At 42.1% G+C, this 18291-nt stretch overlaps 1 protein-coding gene across 2 annotated transcripts; it reads left to right on the plus strand.

Annotated features, from left to right (window-relative positions):
* The first annotated feature begins 8314 nt into the window (after positions 1-8314).
* Positions 8315-15874, plus strand: IL36G (interleukin 36 gamma). 2 transcript variants are annotated; one of them, XM_023194945.3, is made up of 5 exons: positions 8315-8387; positions 8933-9006; positions 9532-9636; positions 10323-10462; positions 15059-15848. In XM_023194945.3, the coding sequence occupies exons 2-5, from the start codon at positions 8952-8954 to the stop codon at positions 15266-15268; spliced, it is 510 nt and encodes a 169-aa protein (XP_023050713.1). In that variant the 5' UTR covers positions 8315-8387; positions 8933-8951; the 3' UTR covers positions 15269-15848. The 2 variants fall into 2 exon arrangements, with proteins under 2 accessions (XP_023050713.1, XP_023050714.1); XM_023194946.3 differs by lacking the exon at positions 9532-9636 and having other exon boundaries at positions 15059-15874.
* The last annotated feature ends 2417 nt before the right edge of the window (positions 15875-18291 follow it).

Genomic DNA, 18291 nt, shown 5'->3' on the forward strand with positions numbered 1-18291 from the left:
AATTCCAAAGACTAATAAGTAAAAAAACATTTCCTTTGAATTTATGAATAAACAGATATTAGCATTACTCAGTTAATAACACTGATTGGAATTATTGAAAAGAAATGCTTGGAAGCACATCATTTATTTTGTAAAGAAGTACCAAATAAAACTCCTGCATGTGAAGTATTGAAAGTGATAAAATATTGAAACTCTGAAACTAATAAAATATTACAGCTCTGTTGGGATCTGTGTTCTGGTTGTGTGGCTGCAATAACAGAAAAGTGTAACATTGTATTTGTCAATAAAAGAAAGGAAACAGGTATAGATTTAAAGGATAATTGTACTCTGGAAGCACAATTTAAATGTATCAAACCATCCAGACTAGTGGCAAGGAAGATTTCATCAGGAAAAAAACGATACACACCCTGCCATTTGCTACCACTTACCTGTCTGAACGGTTTCTTATTGATGGTGGCATCCAAAGAATTTGAAGAGATAGATCATGGTTTAAAAAGCTCGAGTAGAGATTTTAAGTGTACAATCTGTTTTAAAATAAATATCCCACAGAAGCAAGCTCAAGTTTCTCACTAAAAATTTAGAAAAATATTTGGAATATTTATATAAATTCAATATTTAGTGCTTTTCATAATACTTTGTATTTTAATTTAAAAAAATAATACATTTTCCCACAAAGCTTATATAGCCATTCTAGAATCCCCTTGAGTTTGCCCCCATGTTGAAACAATGCAAAAAGTTGGGGAATATTGGCTTTCGAGTCTGGAACCCAGCCCTCTGGTCTTGAGAGCAGAGGTGAAGACCTCTCTTTGTGAATTTGTGAGTAACCTTGGACAGTTGCATCGAGTAGGAGAAAAAACAGATGCAATGATGTTAACCATTGTGGACTCTAGACCTTTCCTCAGTTTTCTAGTGGTAGAGAGAACCCCAGTGATGACTGAAATTTACCTTCCCTTTTATAGGTTGGTCACTGTGGGGGACTGAGTGAGCAGACTTAATTTGATTTAGGTAAATGAATGTGACATTTCTTACAGCTGACTGTAAAGTGCAGTAACACTACATTGTCATGGTGGCATGAGAAAAAGTGCAGGTGGATTGCAGGGCACCAGGAAGTCAAGTGCTCTGGTGACAATGGTGATTCTACAGATGATGGAGCCAGCTGGCTTCTTTGGACAGGTATGAAGACCATGCAGGAGAGAAAGATAAATTTAAACTGTGAATATCTCAATGAGAACAAAGTGGACAATCAGCAAGACTTCATGGCAGAAGGAATCCCTCATTTCTTGCAGTTCCAGGGAAGAAATAAATGAAAATGGAGCTTAGTACTTCCTGCTTAAGTGCTACAGTTGTGCAGGACCAATTAATCACTTAACCTGCCAGGTTTGTTATGCTGAAGTCAGGGCGCTGATGGGGAAGGAGTCGACTCTGAGGCACCACATGGGGACATTTGATCAGACATATATATATGAGTTGAGAACTTTGAACCTTCATATGTCCTTGAGGCTCCATTGACAACTGAGGTAGACAATCACTCTCCTTTCCCACTGCATGTGAAGCATTTCAGTGTCTGCACCTGAGCCAAGTTGCCTCACAGGCTAATGCGAGTTCTCCTCATGACCCCCATAGAGCCCTGACAGGGAATTTGCGAGGCTACTGTGAAAGGAAATGGCCTAAACTCCAAAAAAGTTAAAGAAACTTGTCAACTGGGTGTTGTTCACGGAAATATATTGTAAATGTGTTCAATCAAGATTGGACTGAATTTGTCAGTAAGGGTGGGCCCATCAAGGATTTGGGATGCAATGAACTGATTTGAGTACCTGGAGGTGATGTTAGTTTATTGTCTGCTAGGTTGACTAATGGAAGCTTAGATATGGTGGTGGTTTACAATAAGTAAGCTGAAACACTATAATTTCTTTGACATAATGTAATGATCCTTAAAGTTGGAGCTTTAAAAAACACTGATGCTTGAGTGACTCCCTGGAGATTCTTATTTAAGTGGTTTGTGTTGACATGTGGGCAGAGGGATTTAAAGATCCTCAGGTGATCTTCACATGTTGCTAAGGTTGAGTGATTTCTGTACAGGAAACTCAGGGATGAGAATGCTGGAGTACATCTGTTATGTATAATCCACACAGCTGTCCATTAATCACATATCTCAGGATGACCAAGGGACGAAGAAGAAATGTATTGGCGAGGGGCACACTGGCATCCAGGAGAGCTCACTGGGCTTCCCTCTCTAGGCTGGAGGTGATGGTGTGGGTGTTGCAGCAGGTTTTGAGCTCTGATGGGAATGAACAGGATTGCAGAGTGGAAGAGGCCAGATGGTGGCACCTCTCATCAAAAGCAAGGTGAGTGAAATGATCACAGTTAACCACAGGGGCAGGATAATAACTAGAGTATTTGAACTTCAGGGTCCTGTGGCAATGACAAATTCATCTTAGGGTCTGTAGAAATGAAATACATGGAAAAGCTTCTAAGGTGCTACTTAACACATATGGGAGGAAGGTTTTTAGGTCTGGTGTACAGAAAAGAACTCAAATTGCTGTAGTGGAAATGTATGGCTTTTAACCCAATTTCCAGGTCTAAGGAAGATCGAAGCCCTGGATTCCTAAGATGAAGCTCAGGTCCGTTTGAGGGGGAGCTTTGCATAGTGCATGGGGAGCTTTGCATAGTGGCGTGTTATGGTCTGAATCGTGTCCCCCTCTTAATTCATACGTTGATGCCCTAACCCCCAAGGTGACTACTTGGAAATAGGGCCTTTCAAGGGGTAATTAAGGTAAAATGAGGTTATAAGAGTAGATCCCTAATCCAATATGACTTCATAATGCGAGGAAGAGACACCAGGGATCCACACAGGATCATGTGAGAACAGAGAGAAGGTGGCCACCTATGAGCCAAGGAGAGAGCCCTTAGGAGATACCAAACCTGTCGACACCTTGATCTTGGACTTCCAGCCTCCAGAACAGTGAGAAATGAAGTTCTGTTCTTAAGCCACCCAGCCAGTGACATTTTGTTATGGCAGCCTGAGCAGACTAATACATGGTGACTGGAATATAGTAAGAATCTTTCCCCAAGCTTTCCTCAGACATACCATTTATCAGGGCTGTGCACTGAGAGAGCAAAATAGTATCTGAGGGTTTCAGATACTGCTTCTGTATTGATGGAACTCTCCAGGGGCAAAAAAATGCCACAATGGTCCATCAATCACAGCAAAGGATTATAAAGCAGAGGAGACAGATGGACTCTGGGTCTGATTTTGCCTGAAGAAGCAGCCTGAGATGATTTCTTTGGGTGCAAAATATACAGTGCAACAAGATAAATTTAGTGACTGGCAGCATGTCCACACTGGGTTCCTTCTTATAAAGTAAAAGCTGTTATGGAGAGAGGGTCAAGGGGAAGTCCCTAGAATTTCTCCTGACCCTCTGCCGAGATGATAAACCAGAAACCCAAAGTAAAACTCCAGCCCTGGGGGAGTGACTAGAGTTAGTGTCACCATCACAGACTTGAAAGATATTAGGGTATTAATTTCATATCTCCACTTAAGTTGCCTTTTTGCTGGTACAGATACTACATAGGTTGTGGAGAATGCCAGTAAATCATTAAAATTTTTTCCTTTTTTTTTTGGTTATTTTATTTTATTTTAGATTCAAGGAGCACACGTGCAGGTTTGTTACCTGGGCATATTGCATAATGGTGAGGTATGGCTTCTGGTATATCCATCACCCACACAGTGAACATCGTACCCAGTAGTTGATTTTTCAGCTTTTGCCCTTCTCCCACCCCACTCCACTGTGGAATTGTCAGTGTCTGTTATTTTCATCTTTATGTCCATAACGTACCCATTGTTTAGCTCCCATTTATAAATGAGAGTATGCAGTGTTTAATTTTATGTAGAAGGGCAGAAAGGGATCACCTTACTGGCTGGGCTGATTGATCCTAATTGCTCAGGGGAAAACTGGATCGCTGCTACTCAGCAGAGGTAAATAGGATGATGTCTGGAGCCCAGGAGCTCCCCCGGAGCATGTCTTGTTACTCCAGGGAATCTCTTGCTTCTTTTATGTCTGGTAGTTTCAGTCAATGGAAAATTGAAGCACCCAATAAAGAAGAGCACTGAGGACCTGGATTGCGCAGAAATGGAGGCTTGACTCAACTGTAAAGTGAAGAACAGCATCCAGCAGAGGTGCTGGCAGAGGGTGAGGGGAACATGGGATGGGTGGTAGAAGAAGGCAGCTGTGATTACCAAACTTGGCTTTGGTGAGTAACTATAGAATCAAGGAGTCTCGATGTTCTATTTAACTGTTTCCTCCTTATCCCTGCCTTTTTCTCTAACCACCTTACATGAGTAACACTGGGAGTGACTTTTAAAAGTTTCAGAGAGGAGTGTGATTACATTGACCTAATGTGATGATTCAGAATTTCACCTGTGAGAGAGAACCCAAATGTCTTACCCCAGAAAGAAGAATATGGACCTCAGGGGCAAGAGGCATGGACTATGCTGGATAATTTCCGGTTACCTTTCCAAATCCATTCTCCATGCTCCTCTCCTGGGTGTCTGCCCAGGAAGCTGACCTGCATCTGTGGGCTTCCTTGCCTTCTGGCTTCTGGTTGCCCTTGGCTTCTGAGTTTGGCCGAGGGGGAGTAGTGAAGGGAACTTGGAGAATGGGAAGTGTCATGTCAGGTCCAAATCAGCGTACTTGTGCTAACTTGAATGGGAGTGGGGGTGAGGGAAAGAGGTTTCACAGTGACTCAGTGGCCAATTAGAAGCTTACAAATTCATGGCTTATTGCAAGGCTTTCATACACTAGCAATCATGCAAATATATTTTGCAGGGTGTTAGAGAGAGGTGGTTGTCGTTGCTCTTTTCCCGGTAGGGCTCCTGGTGGCGATGCCAGATAGAAAAGAGGACTGAGTTCTCATGAGCAGAGCTTCTACAGGCATCTCGCCATGGTCAGTTTCTTTGTGGTTTTTATGGCCCTGTGCGGGAGTGTCCATAGTCATGATCTCAGCAGCTTTTGGCTTTGCTTTCTTGACCACAGCACGTATATATAACATTATCCCCTCAGATGTATATGTGTATCACTTTGAGGGGTCAGCAATTTCACTGCAGGCTGAGTCACTTGTCACAGGTGACTCCATTTTAAAACATCTAGGATCACAAAACGTTATACATTATTTATGTATTAAGAAGAAAATGAGGTCAGGGTATTTACAGTTAGGTGCTACGTAATGACATTTCAGTCTGCACAGGTGATGGTGGCTCCATAAGATTGTAACGCCATATTTTTACTATATTCTTTCTATGTTTAGATATGTTTAAATACACAAATCATTACTATTCTGTTACATTTGCCTGAAGTATTCAGTATAGTATCATGCTGCACAGGTTTGTACAGGAGCAATAGACTGTACAACATAGCCTAGGTGTGTAGTAGGCTGTGCCACCTAGATTTGTGTAAATTCACTCTATGATGTTTGCACTGTGAAACGTCATTAAGCCATGCATGACTATATTCCCTGGTTCCTTTCCTATGGGGTCAATGCAGGCTATTTTTCTTGATGAAGTTCACAACTCCTATTAGGTAGCCTTGTTCACAAAATTCTCTCTCTCTCTGGGTTCGAATAACCTCCTCTTGTCCTTTCAGGTCTAGGGATGGCCAGAGTTATACCCCACTTTTAGTAGCCTGAGGTTCTGTACTATGCCTTGGGATTTCCCTGTACTCTACCCATATCTTTATAAATAACTCCTTCATTACATTTACCTCCAATTGCCACATTTGAACATGTCATCTGTTTTTTGTTAGGACCCCGATTGACACAGCATGGCCCCCAAGTTGGTCCAAACAGACTAGAAAGACTTTGATAGTTGTCAGGGAGCCATTCCTTTTTCTACAAGATGTGAATGACTGAGCACACAGTTCTGTCTGACACGGGCAGCCCTCTTATGACCTTGGAGAAACCTGGCCTTAAGTTATGAATTAAACTTAAGGCCAGAGAGAATTTTTAAAAATGCTGGTCCTTGCTCACCTCATAGAATTATCAGGTCAGCAACTCTGATAACTAATAATTTTGGACTTCCAATTATGTAACCTAGTAAATATTTTTATTGTTTTAGCCACTTTGAATAGAATTTTTCAAGTTTTGAAGCTGAAAATAACTTAAATTGATAGACTCTTATAAGTATACATATGAGGTCAAGGGTAAACACATTAACATTTTTAATAGCCCATACGAAATTGCTTTCCAAAAAGTCTGCAATGATTCACACGGACATTCATGTGGTGAGTGAATCTATTTTCTCACACTATGGCCTACCATCTTTTTAATTTGTGCCTTCCTGATGGGTGGAAACTGAATCTCAGTATTACTTGGATTTGCATCTTGCTAATTACCAGTGTGGTTTACTGTAATTACTTATATTTATTGGACATTTATATTTTCTACTCAGTGAAATACTTTTTACGTCAATCGCTCATTTTCCTATGGAATTATTTGCACTTTTCCTGCTGCTTAGTAAGAATTATTTATAAACTGTGGATATTAATTATTTGTTAGATGTGTTGCAGATATCTTATCTTGGGTAGTCTGTCTTTTTAAATTCATTTCATGATGTGTTTTGTCCAAATTTCTAAAATTTGGGTGACATTCAATTTATCATCTTTTTTTTTTTTCATGGATTTTGCACTTTGTGTGATTTGGGGCAAAGAAGGCTAAGGATTCTCTGTCATTTGGTTCTTTGTCTATGAATTTTAAACTCTAGGCATTTAACCTAGACCCCTTCCTCAGGTCTGAGCATCACTTAGGCAGAGAACCCCTCACCCACGATTCATATCTGGAGGTAAGTCCCGTAAAAGCTCTCCTTTGAGACCCTAGGTTCTTTTGTTCCCTTTTGTTTCCTTCCCATAGTTGTTACTATCCGGGATACCACATCAATCCCTTAATCTTCTTTGGCCTTCCAACACATGTGTATCTAGTTCCTTTTATTCAATTCCCTTTGTTTGGAATTCCTAGCATGGATTCTGCTTTCAGAGGGATCCCAAGTGGAAACTCAGGCTTAAGGGATTTGGGGTGTCAAATGATGGGGATTTTGGATGCTGTTTTGTGATGAACATCCCAAGAAAGGAAATGTGTTGACTGATTTGTAATGGAGGGGATCTTTAACAGGGCAAAAGAGACTCAAGTGAGGTGGCATTGGCTCAGGCTGACTTCGAACATAAGTGCACCTGACATTACCACACTCTCTCCTGGGGTCACAGAAACACTGGAAGCCATAAGTGATAGAATTGGGGCTATGGCAGGAAAGGATCATGTTCTTCCAAGGCCAAAAAGGAGATGAGGGTGAAAAGTAAGAGATATTGAGTCAGAAGACTCTTTGCAGGGCTGGGAAGGAAGGTTCTGTCTCATTCTTTGTGCTTTTCTTCCTTACAGATGGGTAAACCTGAAGCTGTTAGTGCTTCAGGTCTGTCTCCTAAAACTCACTTCACTCTAGTAGTTAACTTGTATCTCAGTAAGTTTTTAGGCTTGGCTACAGAAAATAGGATGGGGTATATAAACAAGATACAAAAATAACAATTACCACTGATCAGGAACCTAGAAATGTCCTGCATTAACAGGCAGAAGGTGGGGGATAAGTTGGCATCTGAGGCTAGGATTTGGGAGAAATCACTGCCCACCTCTTTACTTCCTTAGGCAGTTCCGGAATCCACTGCATTGAGGGTGCCTGAGACCAGGATTGCCTCAGTTAAAAGACCAGTCTACATAGTCCCTGTGGCTCCCCATGTGGATGGAGCTGAAAGAATGTTAGGTAGGGGAGCTCTACTGCCTGGCTCTCCATTCAGGTGTGGCCTTAGGTGGGGTAGTTGAGAAATGCCATAGGGACCTTGCCTGAGACGTGTGGCTAATTTGGCTCTTACAGAATGCCTTTAGCCTGACTGCAGAGGGAAAGGCTCCCAGTCCCAGGAGGTGGAATCCCTGACATGAGAGTGCCTGGCATTTCCAGTTCTAGCTCCAGAATGACATGAAAGGAGAGCTGAACTCCAGGGAAGTCCCTTAGTTTCCTCTTTATGAGAAACCTAGGATCTGTCATCAACCTCATTTCCTTGTGGTTGATTTTGTGTGGGTTGGCTCAACACTTATTTCTCAGGGAACCCGGATGGGTCATACTTGTGCTAATTCTGTGATTTTCCTCCGAGCCTCACAGGATCTTCTGGTAGGAGGAGCTGGTTTTTTTTCATGTCATACGTTTCTCATGCCCCACCCAGGAAGGTGGGGCCTCCCTCTCTGCTCATCCAGATAAATGATCCAGGCTCCGTTAGAGCCCATCACTGCCCTTGGAAGCTGCTGCAGCCACGTTTCGGTCCCCTGGACTGTAGATAAAGGCCCTTTCTTGCCAGGTATAGTCAATAGCTGGAAAGCGTCTTCTCCAGCCCTCTGGAGTCTTTCCTCTCGTCTGTGCTTTGGGGCTTAACGAAGGGAAAGGCCACATCAGGCTGGCTCTGTGCCTTGTCCCGTGTGGGGCTGCTTCTCACTGGGGAGTTGCTGGCATCCTGGCAGATTGGCCCTGGCATGGGACCCTCCCCTGCTCCTAGGCAAAAACAATGCCCAAGAAGGGGTGGAGGCTTCAGAGAAGAGGAAGCATGGGCATCAGGTGTCTGTGGGTTATTCAAAGTCAAATTTTATGCCTGACCTTTCAGACTCGTAGGGGAGACACTATCATCCTATTTGGATCTCCAGGTGGAGGAAAATTCTACCTGCTCTGCCTTTGCTGATGCTTCCTTCAAGTTTTGTCCCAGATGTGGCTCAGAACTTCTTGACCAGAGCTTCATGTCAGGCTAGGTCTCCCAGCTCCCTGTCTGGAATGAGGGCCTGAGGAGCTAGTGTCCTGGAAGGTCTTGGAAACATCTCCTGTGGTTCATCTCTCCTATGTCTGCCTTCACAGGTGCTGAGACAACCACACTATGAGAGGCACTCCAGGAAACCCCGCCGGTGGAGGAAGGGTCGTCTCTCAGTCAAGTGAATCATGTGCTGTTGGGATGGGGCTCTGGAGGCTTAGACCCTCTGCACTCACGCTATCTCCTGTGGAAGCCCCAGCCTTCTCTCTCCTTTCTGTGCACTGCCCTTCCCACCTGGTGCTGCTCACCTACCACTGGACCCTGGGCTTCTGGAGGGTGGGAGCTATTGCTTAGTCACTGCTCCAGCTCCATTCCCCAGCATCGGGCCAAGCACAGAATAGGCACAAAAGAGGGTAGCTGGGCCTTGGCACACAGGTTCTGTGAGATTGCCCATTGCCCTCTGTCTTGATAGTTTGCCCTCTTAACCCAGTGACTTCCCTTGGTAGCCCTTGCCTTCCTCACCAGAGCTCACAACTTCACTAGAAAGAAAGGCTGGGCTGGTGGGTGATGTGAGTGTTGCCAGCTTGGGGATGAAAACCCCACACCTTCCTTACATAGTGGCCTGGGTTAGATACTTTTCTCCTGGGTCTAGTAAAGCAGCCTTGATTATAATATTTCTTCATTTTTTTCTCTATCCCAAAATCAGTGCGTACACCTATTACTGGGACTGTTAATGATTTGAATCAGCAAGTGTGGACCCTTCAGGGTCAGATCCTTGTGGCAGTTCCACGAAGTGACAGTGTGACCCCAGGTGAGTGGTCACCCTGTGTCTGCCCCACTGTTTGCACTGCTGTGACTGGGAAGCTGGCACCAGCCTTTTGTAAAAGTGTGACTTTACAATGGGGCCTACCTAGAGTGGGGAGAATTTAACACCTAATAAGGAAGAGAAGTCAGGGAGAACTTTGTGTTCCACTAAGATGAAGAAGCCAGAGATGGTGGAGGAGCCTCTTAGGGAATAGGAAAGCTGCTTTCAGTCATCTGAAGCCCTGTCTTATGGAAGAGGAGTAGCTTGTTCTCATGACTTCAAGGTGTCCTAAAATGACTAAATGGGTGAATACCACAGAAAGGCAGGTTTCAGCATCACATTGTGAAAAACTTGCAAAAAGGGCCGAGCTCTCCAAGAATCAGAGGGGCTACTTGGTGTAGGAGCTCCCCATCTCCATGTGCTCAAGCAGAGGTGTGAGAATCTCAAGAGCATACTCTGCTGTCTGCTTAGCTCTCTGTGTTTGCTCATTTACTAGGGCACTGATTGGCACATGGTATGAATGAATGAATGAAAGAAGAATGAATATGGAGGCTGGCCATTTGGTGGGTCTAGTTGGGATTACACTCTTCGGCTCTCTTCCAGATCCACTTGAAGATACTGCCTTGCTAAATCAAATAATCTTTTCTGACTTCAAAAGGAAATTGATACCATCTCTCCTCTTATCTTTACAGTCACTGTCGCTGTTGTCACATGCAAGTATCCAGAGGCTCTTGACCAAAGCAGAGGGGATCCCATTTATTTGGGAATCCAGAATCCAGAAATGTGTTTGCATTGTGAGAAGGTTGGAGGACAGCCCACGTTGCAGCTAAAAGTGAGTAACTAAGAAAATATTTAAAAAGCCTTTTCTTTTAGAAGTGTTTGGTTGAATACCTAATTTTAGTATTAAAAAAGAAATAGTCTCATTTTCCTAAGCATATTTATTCCCAGCCTCTTTTAAGTTATGTGCATGCAATACACTTTTCTTTATATCCTGGCTGTCAGTAGTTGAGATCCTTATAAAACTCAAAGAAGTCTTCATCTGATGCTCTGAACAGGGAACATTTAGAGTGAGAGTTGACATTTCACATTTAGCATGTTGTTTAACAACTTTTCACAAGCCAACCCTGACTTTCAGGAAGTGAAATGAAAATGGTTGCCTTTATCTGAAGATCCACAATCTAGAAACAGAACCACTGCTCTTTTGACAGGTGCCATCTCAGCGGCATCACTGGAAAGTCCAGAGTGCCTGACACACTGGTAACCAATGATTGAGGGTCAGGTCCTAACAGATGTCTGGGCTTAAGGGAGTTAAATCTATGCTGAAAGATGGAAAGGGAGAAGAGGACATAAAACAAATTTGTTTTCTATACCACAAGGCTTTTGTGCCAAGGTGGCCATGTGTGTCAAAGTCAGAGAATCCCTCCTCTTGGGAGCCAAGAGGAACTCTCTCAAAACTAGAAGGGAAAGGCATCTTCCCCACATCGATTTAGCTTTGGAGACATCCTATTAGTGACATATGCCCCTTCCCCCCAAAACAACAATGAAGTGTTCTGTGTGCTAACAACATAGCTTAAAAAAAAGTAAAACAAAAGCTGCATTTCTATAAAACTTGATAAAAAATAGTATTTCAAACTGTACAGTCACCAGAAGTACACAGTTATCAAAAATGCACACACTACACTTGGCATCTGCAGCAGCTTCAGCTTTCTGTGCCTGCCCTGTTTTGGCGTCTCCATTTTCTGCAGGGTTATTCCCCTCCTTGCCAGCATCAGCTTTTCCCTTTTTCCCTTTGGGTACCTTCTCTCCCTTCTTTGCTGGGGCATTTATAGGCTTGGGCTCTGGATTTGGAGGAGCAGGTTTAGCAGACAACTTTGCAGATCCTCTCTGTGGTTCATCCTTCACCTTGGCTTACCTCCTTTAGCATCCCCTTCAGCCTTTCTATTGGGCATGGTGGCGGCGACCCTGAGGGGATGTAGGCACTGGGTGCGGGATGCAGCAGCGTGCGGGTTTTGGTCAGTCTGGGGGCCGTTCTCGCCTTTTCTTCACACTGCTCCGTCTTTCTTAACCTTTGATATATTCTTGACCATCATTTCTTCGAGTGTATTCTCACCCTTATTTTCCTTTTGGAATTCCTATTCATCCATCATTGAAAGTTATGGATCTCACTTCAATATCTCACGATATCTTATCTAATTTTTTATACTTTCTATCCCTTCATTGCTTTTTAAAATTTTGGCATTGCATCTGGAAGAATTTCTTGCTTTGCTCTGCCAGCTCATGGTTACATTTTCAGTGTTGTCCCTTCTGGAAATCATCCTTTTATAGTATTTCCTGAAATTTCAATCTTTACTGTTTAACTCCCAAGCTCTCTGGTTTGTTCTTCTTTTATTTTTTTTAATGACTGTTTGCCCTTGTTCCACAAACTTCAGTTTAATTCAATTCGATTCAACTCAAGCCAATTCAGTTAAGCACATGAACGGGCACTTCCTGGCCTCCAGCACTGCATAGATGCTTGAGATACAGCTGTGCACAGAATGCAAAGAACCCTGACCACATGGGGCTTGGATTCTAGTGAAAGGAGAGAAATGGCAAACAATAAATGTAATAGTAGCTAAATTTGTGCTATGTTAGAGGTCTTTACCTCTCCTAGAAAAATAAAAATGGTTAAAGCAGGATAGATAGACCAGCAGTACCAGGAACACAGGAAGGGTCAGGATGCAGTGGTGAATAGTGCAATAGGCATCATTGCCTAGGTGAGATGTTAGCAGGGAGTAGAAAGAGCTAGAGAAGTTAGTCAGCAGCTGTCTAGTAAGGGCATGTCCCAGGACCAGTGAGGACAGGTGTGCAGGCGTGAACCGAGGAATGAGTCCAGCGAGACAAAGGCAGACATGAAAGGATTGTTCTTTTCAAGGACTCAGCCTTGCAATCTGAGTGAAATGGGAAATACCAGAATGTTTTGAACAGAGGAATGGTGTGAAGGGGCTTAGGTCTAAAAAGGATCTCTCTGGATGCTTGTTGATCTTAGACTGTGGCAGGAAAAGGTGAAAGTCCTTCGGGAGACTATGAGGTGATCTAGGTATGATTTGATGGGCCAGGACATAGCAGCAGAGGTGGGGAGAAGTGAGCCAGATTCTGGTAGTATTTTAAGTGGAGGAAGCAGGACTGTGAGTGTGATCAATAGGGTCAGGACTGAGAAGGACATTTTCTACTTTGTCCTATCAGCTAAGTCACCCTAATGTTGTGCCTTTGTTCTCAGATAGGGACTAAGAATTGACCATTGCGTTTGGCAATGTGTAGGTCTTTGGGAACCTTGGCAGGAGCAGTGTTGGTGCTGTAGTGGGGGCAAAAGCCTGGATGGAGTAAGTTTAAAGAGAAATTGCAAGGAAGAAATCAGAGACAGCAGATATAGACAGCAATTGCAAGAAGTTTTCTGCAAAGGGGAACTGGCGGCGGTGGTGGGTAAGCAAAGTAGTTATTTTGTTTAAGATGGTAGAAATGACAGCATTATATGCTGATGGAAATGACTAAGAAGAGCAAGCAAAATTAATGGAGCACAAGAGAGCAGGGAGAACGGCTAGAGGGATGCCCTTAAGTTGCAAGTGCAGATGGGACCTTTCACCCAGTACTCCTAAAGCGGGGAGGTGCAGATGTGGGTGCCACGTGCTGGGAGCCCATGTTATGGGGTGGTTTGTACAAGTCTTCTTCTAATTACTTCAGTTTTCTCAGTGGGTAGGAAGTTGAAGGTGATGATGGAGGAGGTATGGAAATTTCAAAGGAGAAAGCATTCTTCCATTTATGAAACAGCAAATCTCTGTTGAGTCGAATGCTGGGGGCTTTCCTCTGTGTTGAGGGATACAGTGATGAACAAGTCTAACAATCATTCTGGGACTGATAAATAAATATGCTAAGTTTAGATAGCAGTTGGTGCTAGTGAAGAAAATAATGCAGGAATGTGATCGCAACGAGTGGGAGTGGGGGATTCCAAACCGATTTTGGCTAGGATGGAATGTCCAGTGAAGCTCTTCCCAAGGAGGAGACCCAGGTGTTGGGGAGAAGCCGGCCATGGGAAGATGAGGTGCTGGTGTGAGGTGCAGGGAGAGTAAGTGCCAGGACCCTGGCTGGGAACAGCATGGTGTCTTGGAAGGCAAAGAAGAGGACAGGTGTTGTGGGGGCAGAATGAGCATGCAGGAGAGTGGTAAGAGGCCAGGGCAGCAGGTAGGCAGGAGCTGGGTGGCGTAGACCCTGTGGGCTTTGCTGAGGAGTTTCACTGTAATAACAATAGAAAATCATGCAAAAGGGTATCATAACCTTATTTATTTACTTCAGTTTAAAGTTCTCTTACCTGCCTTGTGGAGAATGATTATTAGAGAACAGAGTAGGTTCAAGGAGAACATTTAAAAGGTTACCCTAATTGTCCAGGTGAGAGAATGATGGCCGGGATTGAGGTTGACGTTGTATGTGGGGTGCAAAGAAGTGACTCGATTCAGGAAATATTTTGGTATTTTGGAAATAGAGTCCACAGGCCTTGCTCCTGGGTTAGATGTTAGGGGGTGGGGGTTGGGGGACGGGGGGCGGGGGGTAAGAAATATCAAGAATGACTCCTAGGTTTCTGGTCACTCGAAGAATCAGATTAACTGGAAGCCATTAATTGAATAAATTAATGGCTCAATTTATGAGCCATTAATTGGGAGAGTTACTATTCTCCCTATGGAAGAAGAACTTCCCACTCAGAGTGGAATGTAGCTGAATTACAGATCATTTCTGTGTCTCTCTTCAGATCTGGAACACATGCAATTTGCTTAGAAATACTTATTTTGCCTAAATATACAATGCACGTACATCCAAATATACAGACATATAGAATATAGTTCCATATACAATATAGAAGGCATTTTCTGATTGCTCTATTTACTTTCTTCGTTTGATACAAATCCTTTGATTTGTTAGACCCTCTTGTGTCTTTATCATTGATATTTCTCTTTCTCATGTATTTGGCAATTAGTCAGAAATTCATACCCTAACCTGGCTGTCCTTTGTCATACCAGTGGTTCTTGCAGGGTAGTGGCTCTCACTGTTGTGGTATTGGTAAGGGAGGTAATTTCCAGTTTCTTCCTTTTCCTAAGGGTCCCCTCAGCCTCTTGTGTGAGAAGAGTTCTAACTTGCTGTTCAAGTGTGGCTGCTTGTTCATTAAACTCTTACTTGTAAACTTCCTATACCATCTCTAGATTTGAGGGTGGGGGCCTGGAAGGTAAAATTTCATGTATGTTTACTCTGCTGCTCCTTCAAAATGTGTGTTTCTCTAGGCCTGCTCTAATAGTTAGATAAGGTTTTCTGGAACATTGGAACATTTATTGAATTATTATGAATAACCTTGAATATCTCAAACAGCTTTTGTTTCTCCTCATGGGTACTTGTTCTCACATTTCAGGAGCAGAAGATCATGGATTTGTATGGCCAACCCGAGCCTGTGAAACCCTTCCTTTTCTACCGTGTCAAGACTGGTAGGACCTCCACCCTTGAGTCTGTGGCCTTCCCAAACTGGTTCATTGCCTCTTCCACGAGAGACCAGCCCATCATCCTGACTTCAGAACTTGGGAAGTCATACAACACTGCCTTTGAATTAAATATAAATAACTGAACTCAGCCTAGAGGTGGCAGGCTCGTCTTTGTCTTAAAGTTTCTGGTTCCCAGTGTGTTTTCGTCTACATTTTCTTAGTGTCATTTTCACACTGGTGCTGAGATGGGAGCAAGGCTGCTGTTATCATCTCATTTTATAATGAAGAAGAAGCAGTTACTTCATAGCAACTGAAGAACAGGATGTGGGCTCAGAAGCAGGAGAGCTGGGTGGTATAAGGCTCTCCTTTCAAGCTGATGCTGTGTAGGCCACAAGACAACTGCATGAGTGACTTTAAGACTCAAAGACCAAACACTGAGCTTTCTCCTAGGGGTGGGTAGGAAGATGCTTCAGAACTCCTGTGTCTTACCCACGATGGCATGACTAGTATGGAGCTGATCTCTGTTTCTGTTTTGCTTTATTTCCTTTTGGGATGATATCATCCATAATCTTTATATGTTGCCAGTATACCTCATTGTGTGTAATAGAACTTTGTTAGCATTAAGACGTTGTAAACAAAAATAATTCTGGTGTTAAATAATTTTTGTCCTAACTGTAATGGGTGATCTCAAAGTTAAATAAATTTTGTATATTTATATAATAATAAAGCTAAAACTGATATAAAATAAAGAGTAAACTGAAATTAGCAAGAGTAGTTGGATAAAGCCATCGCAGTGGGTAAGCCTGGGACTGGGGCTTAGCTGGGGACAAAAGGGCCTTCGTTGCTGGATAGTGATGGGGTAGGGGTGAGAAATTCAGTATATAACAGGGCTCCGCTGTTTGGCTCCTTTCTTTATGGTCGAATATCCTTAGTTTTCCCTGCTTCCTCTAGTCTTTTCCTTTTAGAGCACCTCACCATTCACATACCCTTTTCAAAAACTTCAGTAAAGGTGTCGTTTTTTTTCTTCGTGGAAGAGAAAGCCTTGCTTTCCCAATAGCCACCTTTAGAAGATATATTCAGACAAAATTAAATAATTGACTGATATAGTTTGTATGTTTGTCCTCGTCCAAATCTCATGTTGAAATGTAATCCCCAGTGTTGGAGGTGGAGCCTGGTGGGAGGTGTTTGGGTCACGGGGGTGGATCACCTGTGGCTTGATGCTTTCCTCACCATAGTTAGTGGGTTCTCACAAGATCTGGTTGTTTAAAAGTGTGTGGCACCTCCACCCTCACTCTCTGTGTTGCTCCCGCTTTTGCCATGTGACGTACCTGCTCCCTCTTCACCCTCAGCAATGATTGGAAGCTTCCTGAGGCCTCCCTAGAAGCCAAGCAGATACCAATTCCAAGCTTCATGTAAAGCCCGCAGAACAGAACTGCAAGCTAATTAAAACTCTTTTCTTAATAAATTACCCAGTCTTGGGTATTTTTTTATAGCAATATAAGAACAACCTAACACACTGACTGTGGGTATACTTGTAGAAATATATACCTCAGATCTGATTCTGTATATAATAGATTTCTTTGTTTTTACTCTAATACTGAAAATGCAGAACATTCTGTTTGCTTGAGTATATTCTTCAAAATCGCATAGCAACTTATTTTTTTTTTTCTACTTTTGGACAGTCAGACTGCAGTCACTACTAATAATTACAGTAAGCAATCGGCAAGCATGGATTTAATGTGATATCTCTTTAACTTTTTCTTTTTGGGGGGTTGATTATTTTTAATTAAAAATTTAAAAATAATTTTTAAAGCTCAATTTTTATGTATCTTTTTAAATGTAAATTTTAAACATACACAGATAACACTGTATGTTTTTATTGGGTACCACATGATGTTTTGAAGTACATATACATTTGTGGAATGGTTAAATCTAGCTAATTAACCAACGTATTACCTCACATGGTTATCATTTTTTGTGGTGAGAGTACATAACATCCACTCTCTACATTTTTTGAGAGAATATATCATCATTTACTATAGTCTCCTTGCTGTACAATAGGTCTCTTGAAATGTATTTCTCCTACATAACTGTAATTATGTAGCCCTTGGCTGACATCCCCCTGTCCCTCCTCCTGCCTAACTACACCAGTCTCTGGTAACTACCATCCTACTCTCTACCTCTATGAGATCAACTTTTTTTTTTTATTTCACATATGAGTGAGATCATGTGGTATTTGTCTTTCCATGCCTGGCTTGTTTCATTTAGCATAATGTTCTCCAGGTTCATCCATGTCATCACAAATGGTGGGATTTCAATCCCTTTTTATGGCTAAATAGTATTCCATTATGTGTACGTACCACATTTTCTTTATCTTTTATCTACTCATCTGTTGATGGACACTTAGGTTGACTCAATATCTTGGCTATTGTGAATGGTCCTACAAAAAACATGGGAGTGCAGATATCTCTTTGATACAAGGATTTGAATTCTTTTGCATAGTGTGCTGGATCATATAATAGTTCTATTTTTAATTTTCTGAGCTTCTATAATGTTTTTCAGAGTGGCTGTACTAATTTAAAATGCTCCCCAAGGATATATAAGAGCTCCCTTTTCTCCAAATCCTTGACAGCACTTATCTTTAGTCTTTTTGATAATGGCCATTCTAACTAGGGGGAAGTGATATGCCACTGAGATTTTGATTTGCATTTCTTTGATTAGGAATATTGAGTATTTTTCATGTACATATTGGTCATTTGTGTGTCTTTTTCTGTGAAATGTCTATTCAGGTATTTTGACTATTTTTCAAACAGGTTATTTATTTATTATTATTATTACAACTGAGTTGTTTAAGTTCACTATGTATTTTTGATATTTACCCCTTGCCAGATGTATAGTTTGCAAATATTTTCTCCCATTCTGTAAGTTATCTCTTCACTCTGTTGATTGTTTCCTTTTCTGTAAAGAAGCTCTCTTGTTTTATATAATCACATTTGTTTATTTCTGATTTTGTTTTTTGCCTGTGATTTTGAGGTCTCATCCAAAAAATCCTTGCCCAATGTTTCTTCTATGTTTTCTTCTAGTAGTTTCATAGTTTCAAGCCTTATGTTTAAGTATTTAATCCATTTTAAGTTAATTTTTGTATTTGGCAAGAGATAAGAGTCTA

The sequence above is a fragment of the Piliocolobus tephrosceles genome, chromosome 15, assembly GCF_002776525.5.
Source record: "Piliocolobus tephrosceles isolate RC106 chromosome 15, ASM277652v3, whole genome shotgun sequence".
NCBI classification, from domain to species: domain Eukaryota; kingdom Metazoa; phylum Chordata; class Mammalia; order Primates; family Cercopithecidae; genus Piliocolobus; species Piliocolobus tephrosceles.

Bases quoted from the DNA above. Each gene is read 5' to 3' on its own strand.
- IL36G (XM_023194945.3), top strand. From the start codon at position 8,952: ATGAGAGGCACTCCAGGAAACCCCGCCGGTGGAGGAAGGGTCGTCTCT. The intron at 9,007-9,531 runs GTGAATCATGTG...TCCCAAAATCAG, and splicing joins AAGGGTCGTCTCTCAGTCAA to TGCGTACACCTATTACTGGG. The intron at 10,463-15,058 runs GTGAGTAACTAA...CTCACATTTCAG, and splicing joins AGCCCACGTTGCAGCTAAAA to GAGCAGAAGATCATGGATTT.